Raw genomic sequence first — 12,065 nt, 5'->3', positions numbered from 1 at the left:
TGGCATGGGCTGGGGAAGGTGGAGGAGAAGTGCCCCAGTCCTGCAGGGTTCACTGAGCCAGGGAAAGGCAAAAGAGCAGCCCCAGCCTGGGATCAGCAGCTGTGGCTGGTACTGCCGAGCTGTCAGGAGAGGCTGTTTCCACCCAAAAATATTCCCTGTGCTGTATGAAGACGTGAGTTTGTAGAAAGCAGCAACACCTTGGTGTTTATTATAAACAGAAATTACTCTGTGCTTCATCACATACAGACATCCCCGTGTGGTTCCCAGGCAGGATGGGAGCAGTGCTGGGTGGATCCTGACTTGCCCCAGAATCTCTTTTCCCTCTTCCATTCTGCCAGCAGCCTCACAGGTGCTGGGGCTGGGTTCCTGCCCTGGCAGTGCTCAGCCAGCACTCACATCCTGCTGCCACTTCTGGAGGAATCACTGCTAACCACCAGTGGGGGTGATTCCCAGGAGCAGCATCTGACACTTGGTCCTGATGGACTTGACATCATCAGGGCTTGGTGAGGAGCCAGAGCTGCCATCAGCCAGGGCTGGACTCAGCCCCAGCAGTGCCTGGCACCCACTGGGAATCCCAGAGTGGTTTGGGTGGGAAGGGAGCTCAAAGCCCACCAGTGCCACCCCTGCCATGGCAGGGACACGTTCCACTGTCCCAGGCTGCTCCCAGCCCTGTCCAGCCTGGCCTTGGGCACTGCCAGGGATCCAGGGCAGCCACAGCTGCTCTGGGCACCCTGTGCCAGGGCCTCACCGCCCTCCCAGGGAACAATTCCCAATTCCCAATATCCCATCCAGCCCTGCCCTCTGGCAGTGGGAGCCATTCCCTGGGTCCTGTCCCTCCATCCCTTGTCAAAGTCCCCAAAAGGTGGTGGGACAGGTTTATGCCATGAAAACTCCTTCTTCAGCTTAAGTTTGATTGGAAGTGGGACTTGTCTCTGCCTTTGCTGCCATCAGGGTCCTGCTGAGCATCACTGATCTCCAAAGGGTATTTCTGTTGTGTGTTGCCCTTGTCTGTGAGAGACTTTGTTGTCATCCAGGATTGTTCTGGTGCATCTCCATCTCAGCCCCTTCCTTTGGGATCTAAATTCAGCAGGAGCTCGGGGAAGCAGCTCCCAGCCGAGCCGTTTGTAGCAGTGAGACGGGGAAGGTCTCAGTCCGCTGTCCCGGCTGCTGCAGCAGCTGTTCCCTCCCTTGGGGCCCATCAGCAAACCTGGCACCCCAGGGCAGCCAGCAGCTGCCACCCCTGTGCCACTGCTGCTCCAGGAGCGAGGCTGCCCTGCCTGGTGGGCTGGAAACCAAAGGGGAATTTCCTCCCCTCTCCCTCGCTGGCCTCGGACCAAGCTCCGGAGCAGTGGCCAAGAGTCCCGAGGTGCCAGCGGGTCCAGCTGCTCCTGGGGCTGGTGTCGTGGGGTGCCCAGCAGGGACACCAGGAGGGGTTTGTCATCCCTGTGCACTCACAGATCCCTGTGGGTTGCTCCATCCAGGAGCTGCCCTCCTCCCCCAGCGAAAGCTTTAAGGCTGAACCCTCACATGAAGAAAAGCAACACGTGATGAGTGAAGGAGCTTTGGCAAGGTGGGATCTGGGAATGAGAGAGGGGGAGGGAAGCCTTAATTTAATGGAATTGTGACACATGGCAAAGATCAGAGCATCTTCTCTGGATCCCTCCATCCCAGGACAGCATTAGCTTCCCTCAGACCTGTGTTCAGGTGATTCTCCTCATCCCAGCAGGAGCTGAGACCCAGACTGATGCACTTTCCTGCAGGTCCCACAGCCACAGGGCACCCAGGACCTTTGGATTCCCAGGCCCTCTGGCTTGTGGTCAAAATTCAGGTTATTGATGTTCTTCTCCCCAGAGCCTCTGCCTGGTCACCTAGAACTTGCTGTGGGAGAGGAGAAGTCCTTCACCCTTATCCCTGTTAGGGACACTTGATGCTGCAGCTTTTCCCAAGGAGCAGGGATCTCTGAGAGGCTTCTCTGGGTGTGCAGCTCATTCCACTAAGACACAGCAAAAATAGCAACCTAAGCTGGGATTGCAGCCTCAGCTCACCCAGGCGGGAGTAAATAACATTAAATACCTGTAATAACATTAAATACACGAGGGCTTTGTGTGCTGGGCCCTGCCAGCCCCTTCAACCAACCAAGCATTGTTATGGAACTGGTGAAAATCTGGATTTGGGAACTGCATAAAAATGCAGCTTAAGGGATGTGACACGACCTGAACAGTCTCTTAATGGAAATGGAGTAGAAAGTGCACAAAGGACTTGGGCTGTGGCAGTGGAAAGGCTGGAATGGCTCAGACAAGGCAGGACCTGGAGTCTGGGAGCCAAACACGGGGAATGGGATCCCAGCAAATCCCCCTGGGGTGTTTGGAGCATCCAGAGAGGCAGCAGAGTCAATGTCAGCAATTCTAAACCACCCAGCATTAAACTAAAAATGCTGGAAATATGGGAATTTGAAATGTGGGTGAGGTCACAGGAGGGAATTCCCAAAGGCCAGGTCCCTGGATAGCTCTTCCCACTGGTGGTGGCTCATGGGGATGGATCTGCTGCAGGATTTTCCTGTGGATCCCCTCTCCTGGGGATTCTCTGGGGGTTCTTGGTTGGTCCCAAGGGGTCGTGGCTGGAGCTGAGCCATCACCTTGGCCTCAGCTCCATCCCAGCCCCTGGAGCAGCCAGGCCATCAGTGGGGCCGTGGCGTTGCTGGGTTCTTCCCTTTCTTCATGGAAAGGGCTGGTCAGCGCTGACACAGCTGCCCAGGCACGTGGATGTGGCACTTGGGGACATGGGTCAGTGGTGGCCTTGGCAGTGCTGGGGGAACAGTTGGACTTGATGATCCCAGAGCGTTTTCCCAACCTGGATGATTCCATGATTTATGATTTCTCTGCTTATGGCACAAGGATCATTATTTGGGATTTAGAGCAGGGCCTTTATGGCCTTTAGCAAAGGGGCACATTCTTGCCAGTCATCCTGGCCCTGCTGTCCTCATGTCCCCACTGGCAGTGACCCCAACAGCCACCGGCAAACCACGGCGGGGGGCAGAAAGTCCTGATTCACTCGTGGGAATCATGTTTAGTGCCAAAACTGGGTTAGGGGGTTCAAAAGCTGCAGGGACAGAGTTTTATCCCAGCCAGTTTGGTCTGTCTGTGTGAGAGGGAACTGGGAACAGCCAGCACCCCACGTGTGGTTCCTTCCACCGTTCCAGGCTGTATTTCAGTCTCTGAGCTCAGCCCAGGGATGTCCCTGTCACTGCTGCAGGCACAGAGCTGGAAGGGGTCACGGTAGGGTCATTCAGGGGGCAGTGGCCAAGCTGGCAGCAGCCCCTGGGCCCTTTGACCGGGTCTGTCAAAGGGACAGCCCCTGGAGCTGAGTCCTCCCACCGGCACCAGTCCCAGTCCTGGAGCGGGACTGGGAGCCCAAAGCTGGGCTCAGCGCTCAGGCCTGGCTTAACACAGGGGTTTAGGATGGCTGTGGGATGTGCCAGACCTGAAAATGCCTGTCCCATGTGTGGCCATCCCATCCTACCCCATCCCATCCCATCCCACCCCATCCCACCCCTCCTGACTCGTGTCCCCTTCCCGCAGGGAGAAGCGTGCCCTGCATGTCACTGTCACCAACCCGGTGCAGTGCAGCCTGCACGGCAGGAAATGCACCGTGTCCGTGGAGACCAAGATCAACCAATCCCAACCGGATTTCACCAAGCACCGCTCCGGCTTCGTCCTCTGCGTGCCGGGCAACTAACGGCCCCTCTCCTCGGAGCGGGGCTGGGCTCGCCCTCCCCGCCCCGGGACTCGCCGGGAGATGCTCAGCAGCGGCTTGCCAGGTGCCTAAAGCAGCCTCTGAAGCTCAAGGTTTGGAAAACCCAAATTCCGGGGGTTTAGAAAAGCCAAATTCACATGGAATGAAGACCTAAAATAGCCGGTGACCTGTTCTCCATATTACAAACCAGACTGGAATACCAGGAGAGTGCTTCCTTTGGAATTAGTCTGAAAAAAAGAGTTTCTAGGTACTTCCACCCTTTCTTCCCTTTCCCACATTGATGCCTCACCCCCTCTCCAATTTTCCCTTCCATGTTCCTTTCCCTTGTGTCAGTTTTTGCAGTATGATGCAGCCTCCAGAGGAGGAACCAAAGATACCCAGCTCAGGGAGTCAGGTTCTGTAGGGCCAAATCCCCACGGAACCAGAGCCAGGCTGGGAAGGGAGGGCTGCCTGCCACACTCCACACTCCTCCAGCCCCTCCAGGCACACGGGGCTGGGAAGATACATGGAGACACCTCCAGACCTGCTGCTTTCCCTTGGGAATCCATCAACCCGTCGAGGCACCTTGGCTGGACAGGGGACTTCCTAATGCAGGGCCTGGTTTTGTTAATCCTGCGTTGCTTTTTGCCTTAATTACCCCCTCCAAGGGCCTGAAGCCGGTGGGTTCCCTCTGGGACCATGGGGCCTTGCTGAATTTTTAGATGATCTACGTGGCTTCGTGTCTGTGCCAGCGTTGGGGTTAGGGAGGGCTAAAGGGACCCACGGCAGGGGTGAGCCCAGGAACAGGGGGAGCTTTGGGGGGCCAAGCTTTGCACTATCCAACATTAACCTGGCACAGCCCCAGCTGCCAGCTCCAGGCTCCTCCCTGCAAAGAGTTTTCTTGGCTCTTCCCAGCAGTGAGCTGTGGATGTTGGGGTGTTGGGCACGTCCTGCCCAGCCCAGATAACCCCGAGCTCTGTCTTGATGGAGGGACATGGATCTCCTCAGTGGTTTATTCCCACTGTGCTGGGCACTGCTGTGGTTCCTGAGCAGCCCAGGCTGTTGGGATTGTACATTGGGATTGTCCTGGCACTGCTGGTCAGGTCAGGATTCCCAGCCCTGGAGGTGGGGGAGCTGTGTGGGGACCCCACCTCGGGGTCCCAGCCCAGCCAGCAAACGGGGAGCACTTGTTAGATGGAGCATTTTGGGAATTAGAAAGCCTGGAAGAGGCTCCTCACTCACAAAAGGTTTCCTGAAGCCATGCCATGGACCTGGGGCACAGGGACAGGTCGCTGCAGCCTTGGTGTCCCACTGCCACCCCCGAGACCGGGGAGGGACAGGGATGTAGAGTATGAATGAACTGGGACAAGGCCGTGCACGGGGAGGCCCCGTGCCAGAGCTCTCCCATTCCCATTGTCCCTGGCCTTGGACCAGCCCTGGGAGCATCCCAGCACCCCCCAGCCCCCAGTGCCCCTCTCAGAGTGCAGTTCTGGATGTCTGGAGGGTCCCCTTGGGCAGGGGCTCTTCCAGACGCCACAGCCCCGAGGCACCACCAGCGCTGGGCCAGGAGGTGACACGGCAGCCCCGACCCCGCCACGCTCACACAGCACCCCGGGACCAGCCCAGCCCCCCCACGGACCCTCCAGCGCCTCCTTTCACCCCACATCGGCTCCTCGGGAGGAGCAGCACCCATGCCAAAGCCACGGGACACCCCTGCCCTGACGCCCGGCGTTGCTGTGCCTTGGATTTGCACTTCTCGCCTTCCGTGTCCTGGTGCAGACGTCCCCTGCCCCGGGCGGGTGCTGGGGGTGGGATCAGCACTTTTGTACCCTCGTCCCTCCGAAAGAATAGTCGGATGGAATTGGGGTGGACGGCAACGAATTGCAGGCTTGGGAAATTTCTCCTACCATGAGATGGCAATATTGTGTGTGATGAGATGTGTCTTATAAAATGTATTATCTGTTCCTGCTCTGGTTTTATATATATATATATAAATATATATATAAATATATAAAATATATATATTCCTGGTTTTCCCATAAATTAACTATTTCTAAATTGAAACGTGGATTCTCAGCCAGGGGCGATAATGCAATGAACCCTTTTTTTTTTTTTTTTTTAATAAATCGCTGATATTTTATGTGTAAAAGAGCATTAAAAACCTACTATAATGGACCTGGATTTTGTTTACATAATTCACTGTAATAAATAATAAAAGAAAGCAATTAGTTGCATCCCACCATGGTGCTGCCCGTTCCTGCCGGCGCGGGGGAGATGATGCCCAGAGGGATCGGGGTCCCAATATCCCAGTTATCCCAGTTATCCCAGTATCCCGACTTTCCCCCTCCGGCTGCTGCCAGCCCCACCGCTCTCCCACCACGGGGTGACCCCGGCGCGGGTAACGCGATGAAAGCGGCGGCTGCGTTAAATCCTCTGCCGTCAACACAAATCCCATTCCCAGCGTCCCAGGGCTGGGAGAGCAGAAAAGACTCGGCCACGAGCCGCTGCCGTGTAATGGATGGTCAGTGCATTTTTATTTAATCAGCACAGTACAAAAATAAATAAAAATAAGGGGAGGGGATTAAATTACAGGCACACTGAGCCCCATGACACAGTCGGTCGGGTTATAAACCACACATACTTACAAACACACTATACACATACATACAAAATGAGACAAATATAAATTAATAAGTAACAATACCCACCAATTTGGTCAACAAAGATCTACAGAAGAGATTGCACTAAAAAAACGTACGTACACATGTATCATTAGCAGGGTCCAATGTACAGCCATGAAGAGCTTCAAGTGAAAAATCAAAAATAAAAATAAATGGCACGTTATTTCTCCCTCTTGTTCGCCAGTTTAACGCCCGATGGACCAGAACTAAACTAGAACTGAGCACACGGAGAAAAGAAAACGATAAAACCCAAAAAGAAGGTCTCAGTCCCCAGGCCTGATACGGGAATACCAGCTCGAGACTGCGGTGTCGGGGTGGTGGCGGGTCTTTGTGCATGGGTGTAATTTTACAGCCATCTCTCGTTAAGGTTTTTCTTTTGATTATTATTTTTTTATGCGTTTTTTTCCTTTTTTTTTTGTTTCCCGAAGACACAAAATGCTCCTGTTTGCATGCGCAATACCACTGGAAAAGCAACAATGACAGAAGAAAGAAGGGTTTTTTTCTCTTTCCCCCCCGCAGGTTTGCAGTTCGTTGGGTTTGTTCTAGAAGAATTCATATAGCAGCATGTGGCGGCTCCCCTTGCTTGCACACTCAAGTAGATCCTTTACACAATACTCATGACCAGTGCACGATGGGAACAAGACATTTCACATTGATCTCATGAACAGTAGCGGTGATTCCCGTCACCCGGACCCGCTCGGGAATTCGAGTCTCTTCAAAGAAAATAAATAAAGAGGGGGGGATGAGGGAGGAAAGGGGGTGGGGGGGTCCCCGGGCCGTGCCCGCGTCTCTGTCCCGGTGCTGCCGGTGAGTCCCGACCGGGCCGGTTCAGCCGCCTGCGCTGGAGCCTTTACAGGATTTTTTTTTTTTCCCTTAATTTTCTTTTTCCCCTACCTGGGCTCTGTCTCGGTGATGCGGTGACCGGCCCCGCGGAGCCCCGCTCCGCTCCCGGGGGATATCGGCTGGGGGGGTTCTTGGCCCCCCATCCATGAATTGCTGGGATCAATCCGGTGGCGGAGCCGCAGCATTCCGGGCCCGCAGCATGGGGAGGGGGCGGCGGCTGGAAAGCGGCGGCGCGGGAGGGAACCGGGGGTCTGCGCTCCGCTCCGGCGGCGGCCGAACCCCCCGTGTCCCCTCGGGGGGCAGGCGGCGGCTCCCGCCCTTCCCCGCCGGGCAAATCCCCCCGGGAGCGGCTCCGGGCCGGGCGGGCGCGGCGTGTCCGGGGGCGCGGGGGGCGGCGGGCGCTCACCGGTCGAGGCCGATGAGCAGCCGGCCCTTCTCCTCGGAGCCGCTCTCCTTCTTGAGGTCGGCGAAGACCTGGGTGAAGTAGTGCGGGTCGGCGTTGACCTGCAGCATCTTGGGGCTCATGAGGTCGATGATGGAGAGGCAGCGGTCCCAGAAGGCCTCCTTACAGCTCTCCACCAGGAAGGGCTTCAGCGGGTAGGAGATCTCGTTGCCCATGTAGGAGTAGGAGAGGTACAGGCAGGTGAGCAGCACTGCCTGCAGTTCGTGGTCGCTGGCCACCTCGGCCGAGATGACGTCCCGGCACAGCATGTAGAGGAAGACCACGTTGGCCGGCGTGATGAAGCCCTGGTCCTGCCAGCCCTGCAGCAGCAGCGAGCGGTCCACGGAGCGCAGCCAGAGCACGGGGTCGGTGGGCGAGAGGTGCTTCAGGCGGTAGCAGCGGCGGCACAGGAACTCGCCGAGGCAGCGCAGCAGCTCGCTGGTGGACGCCTGCACCACGACCCGGCGCGGGGTGGCGGCGGCGGCGGCGGGCGCGGCCGGGGGCGCCTTCTGCGCCGAGGCGAGGGCGGCGGCGGCGGCGGCGGGGGGCGGCGGGGGGGCGAAGGTGGCGAGGTTGGCGCAGGAGAGCGACTTCTTCAGGTTCTCGTTGTTGAGGTGGGTCACGTTGCTCTGGTAGCCGCCGTTGGGCTGCACCTTCTTGGAGCTCTTCTTCTTGGCGGAGACGGCGGCGATGCGCTTCCAGGGCAGCACCGAGATCAGCGAGTGCCGCTTCAGGCCCTTCTCCTTCGCGTTCTTGCTGTTCTGCACCGCCGTGTAGTGCCCCACCGTGGCCGCCCCCTCCTCGAACAGCGGGGCCTTCCGGTAGCTCGGCGACAGCGACAGCACCGTGCCCATGGCGCCGGCCGCCCGGCGGGCGCCCGGCGGGCCCCCGCCGCCCGCCCCGGCCCCGGCCCCGGCCCCGGCCCGGCCCGGCCCGGCCGGCCCCGCTCTCGCTGCTCCGCCGCCGCCGCCGCCGCCGCCGCTCAGCGCCGCGCCCGGACCCGCCCCGCGCCGCGCGCGCTCCCGCCGGCGCAGTGCGCGCTCCCGCCGCCCCGCCCCTCGCCGACACGTGCGCCCGCCGCGGCAGCCGAGGCCACGCCCCCTCCGTCACCGCAGATGTCGAGGGCCACGCCCCCACCCACACAGACCCCGCCCCCGCGCGGCAGAGCCCCGCCCCTCATCGCCTTGAATGGATTCCGCCCCGCCCCCTGCATGCCAGGCCCCGCCCCCGGCAGGCCAAGCCCCGCCTCCCAGTGTTTATGAATGACGGGTGTCCCGCCCCTCCCGGGCCCGGCCCCGCTCCCCGGGCGCTGCCCGCCGTGGGGTCCCGGAGGTCGCAGACCCCGCGGTGCCACCGAGTCCCCGGGCAGGGCCGGGCAGGACTAGGGGAGCTGCCGAGCCCCCGGGCGGGGGCCAGGCACGACTCGGAGGGGAAAAGAATAAAAAACAACGAAAATAATTTTTTTTAAAAATCCCAAAATTAAGATTTAAAACCCTTCTCCACCGGCATCCCGGAGCCGCAGCCCGGATTCGCAGCCGGGCCCCACACCCCGCACCGCCCCCGGCCGCCCTTCGCCCCCGCTTCCCCCCACCGGCGGTGCCTCCCCAGCTCCGGGCCGGGGGCCACCACTCGCCCCGAAGGTACCGGGGCAGTGAAATACCCGGTACCGCGTTCTGAGGCCGGGCCGGCTTTTGGGGAACGCGCCTGCAACTCCCGTACCCCCCAGGTCCCACGGTTCCACTTGGAACGGCCGCCCCCGCCCAGCCCAGCGCCCCTTGCCCGGACCGGGATCCCGTTCCCGCTGGGACCGGGATCCCGTTCCCGCTGGGGCAGGGATCCCGTTCCCGCTGGGGCCGGGATCCTATTCCCGCTGGGGCCGAGATCCCGTTCCGGCTGGGGCAGGGATCCCGTTCCCGCTGGGGCCGGGATCCCGTTCCCGCTGGGGCCGGGATCCCGTTCCCGCTGGGGCCGGGATCGCGGTCCCGCTGGGGCCGGGATCCCGTTCCCGCTGGGGCCGGGATCCCGTTCCCGCTGGGGCCGGGATCCCGTTCCCGCTGGGGCCGGGATCCCGTTCCCGCTGGGGCCGGGATCCCGTTCCCGCTGGGGCAGGGATCCCGTTCCCGCTGGGGCCGGGATCCCGGTCCCGCTGGGGCCGGAGCGGCGCCGGCTCTGGCGGGAGGCACCGGGCAGCACCGGCCCCGCCGGGCTCGGCGCGACCTGCAGCGACACTCAGAGGCCGCTCCGCCGGCACCGGGGCCGCCGGGCCCGGCTCCGGCCGCGGAGAGCGGAGCCGCCCCCGGGGGGACCCTGCGGCCCAGGAGCCGCTGCCGGCAGCAGCAAGGAATGCTCGGGCACATCCCGGCCCTGCACTAATGACCCAAATTCACTTCTATTCATTGATACCTACTTGTGCCCTGCCCCGGACCTGCGGCTGCCAATCCCACTCCCACAGCAGGGAAATCTCTAAAAAAACCCCAAAATCTCCCGTGAGGACAGACCTGTCCCAAAAACCTGCCTGACCATCAGAACACATTCAACCCAGCGTGCAGCTGGTTTCTGGGGAGTGGTCAGGGCTCTCTGCAGAACTCTCTCCTCTCAAAACCATGGGGACAGTGACAGCCCAGCCTAGGCACTGCTGTCAGTGAGAATTCCCTTTGTCCATTAAAACATCCCCCACATCCAAGCAGCAATTGTCAGCTTTTAAGTTCAGCCTTATGAAGTTTAAGCCAAAAGGGTTTAAAACAGGCTCTACAGTTTGAGAGTTTTGGCCCTAATTTTAACATGCTTGGAGGTGCCTCAGAAACCCACGTTGTTCTAAAGGCAATTCCAGGGACTGATGTGTCACTAAACCTCCCTGATCCCACACACAAAGCTGGTGTCACCACAGCTCTGCTGCATCATCCCTGCTCCTGGTCAGGTCCCCTCAGCCTCAAGCACAGGGACCTGCCAGCCTTGTCCCGTTGTCACCAGGGGGGTCAGGATCGATTCTGTCCCCACTGGGAGATGACAGCTGGAGCCAGACACGATCCCCAGCAAGGACACAGGACAGAAGCAGAAAGACACACAGCATCCTGTGGTGTTCTTGTACTGAGTCCAGGTGCTTTGCTGGGGTCAGGATCTCCTGCCCTGCAGTTTGGGAACTAAAGCTGAGGATCACACTTGAGTTAAGTTCTGTTTGTTCTAAATCTGCACTTTGGCTGTTTAGAAACCTTCCAGTGCCTTAATGGGCTCCAGGAGATGGAGAGGGACTTGGACAGGACACAGGGAATGGCTCCCTCTGCCAGAGGGCAGGGATGGATGGGATATTGGGAATTGGGAATTGTTCCCTGGGAGGGTGGGCAGGCCCTGGCACAGGGTGCCCAGAGCAGCTGTGGTGCCCCTGGATCCCTGGCAGTGCCCAAGGCCAGGTTGGACACTGGGGCTTGGAGCACCAATGCTTGGGACAGTGGGAGGTGTCCCTGCCATGGCAGGGGTGGCACTGGGTGGTGTTTTAGGTGCCTCCCAACCCAAGCTCCCCTGGGAGCCTGTGACTCCCCATCCATCTCCACCTCAGCCCCTGCCTCTGCCCGTCCCTGCTCCATCTCTGCTTCCATGAATGGATTTCCTTTCATTCACTCACCATTAGCACCCGATTCAGCAAATCCCTTCCAAAGACACATCCGTGGGCAAAATGCCACTTTAGGGGCATCACAGTGAACTGGACAGATGTTTGGGGAAGTATCTCAGGAACTAGAGTTTAAAAAAGGAACTATTAAAACTAGAAATGCACTTCTCTGCTGCCTGAGATGTAAGAGCAGAGTGAAACCCTTCACGTTTTCCTGCCTCTGAGGGCAGGTTTCGTTCCCACACCACCTGGTGTCCCAGGAGTTTCAGATGTAAAAATTCAAGATGTTGTATCAAAGACACCCTAAACCTCCTCCCCAGCCTCTCGAGGACTCTGGGCCTGGCCTTGTGCAGTGTGGGACTCCAACACGGCATAAGGGCGTGATCAGGCTGCAGGGGTGAGAGGACACATTTAATCCATTTTCACAGTAATAACAGTGCTAATAATATTAATTATTATACATCCAGTAGCACTAGAACGTGTTCTGCCAGGAACTCGTCACAATCCATAAACCTTTTGTGATGCCTCCTGAAACATTCACATCTGGCATCTCCAAAATATTGTCCCCAGCGATGCTCTGGTGAGGGGATGATCCCACCCTTCCTTAAGCAAAGGGAGAAACTGCACACACCCCAGGACCAGCCCTGGTGGCTGAAGACAGGAGACAGAGGCTTTTGAAAAAAAAATTCTTTATTGGAACTCATCTGAACATCAGATATACCTGGTGTTGGTTAGCAAGAACCGTTTGTACATTTGATATTGA

The 12,065-nt window shown here is 58.7% G+C and overlaps 2 protein-coding genes across 4 annotated transcripts in view; one reads left to right on the top strand and one right to left on the bottom strand.

Moving 5' to 3' along the window:
- Positions 1 to 4,699, top strand: part of MYO1D (myosin ID) — a 157,944-nt gene extending 153,245 nt beyond the window's left edge. For 2 of the 3 annotated variants that reach the window (XM_068212158.1, XM_068212154.1), the window contains one exon: positions 3,579 to 4,699. In XM_068212158.1, coding sequence (XP_068068259.1) covers positions 3,579 to 3,735 — 157 coding nt within the window. In that variant the 3' untranslated portion in view covers positions 3,736 to 4,699. The remainder of the gene's footprint in view (positions 1 to 3,578) is intronic. The other variant, XR_011005782.1, reaches the window with a different exon arrangement.
- A 2,591-nt stretch (positions 4,700 to 7,290) lies between these two features.
- On the bottom strand, positions 7,291 to 8,695 carry CDK5R1 (cyclin dependent kinase 5 regulatory subunit 1). The gene has a single exon (XM_068212483.1). It carries the CDS (start codon positions 8,550 to 8,552, stop codon positions 7,659 to 7,661), a length of 894 nt encoding a protein of 297 aa, XP_068068584.1. The 5' UTR covers positions 8,553 to 8,695; the 3' UTR covers positions 7,291 to 7,658.
- Between the last annotated feature and the right edge of the window lie 3,370 nt (positions 8,696 to 12,065).

The sequence above is a fragment of the Anomalospiza imberbis genome, chromosome 22 (assembly GCF_031753505.1).
Source record: "Anomalospiza imberbis isolate Cuckoo-Finch-1a 21T00152 chromosome 22, ASM3175350v1, whole genome shotgun sequence".
In the NCBI taxonomy this organism is placed as follows: Eukaryota; Metazoa; Chordata; class Aves; order Passeriformes; family Viduidae; genus Anomalospiza; species Anomalospiza imberbis.
Note: the sequence above shows the minus strand (reverse complement) of the source record. Positions and strands in the feature narration are given on the sequence as shown.

What these genes read in the sequence shown, in the direction of transcription:
- CDK5R1 (XM_068212483.1), bottom strand. Translation starts at nt 8,552, where the DNA reads ATGGGCACGGTGCTGTCGCTGTCGCCGAGCTACCGGAAGGCCCCGCTG.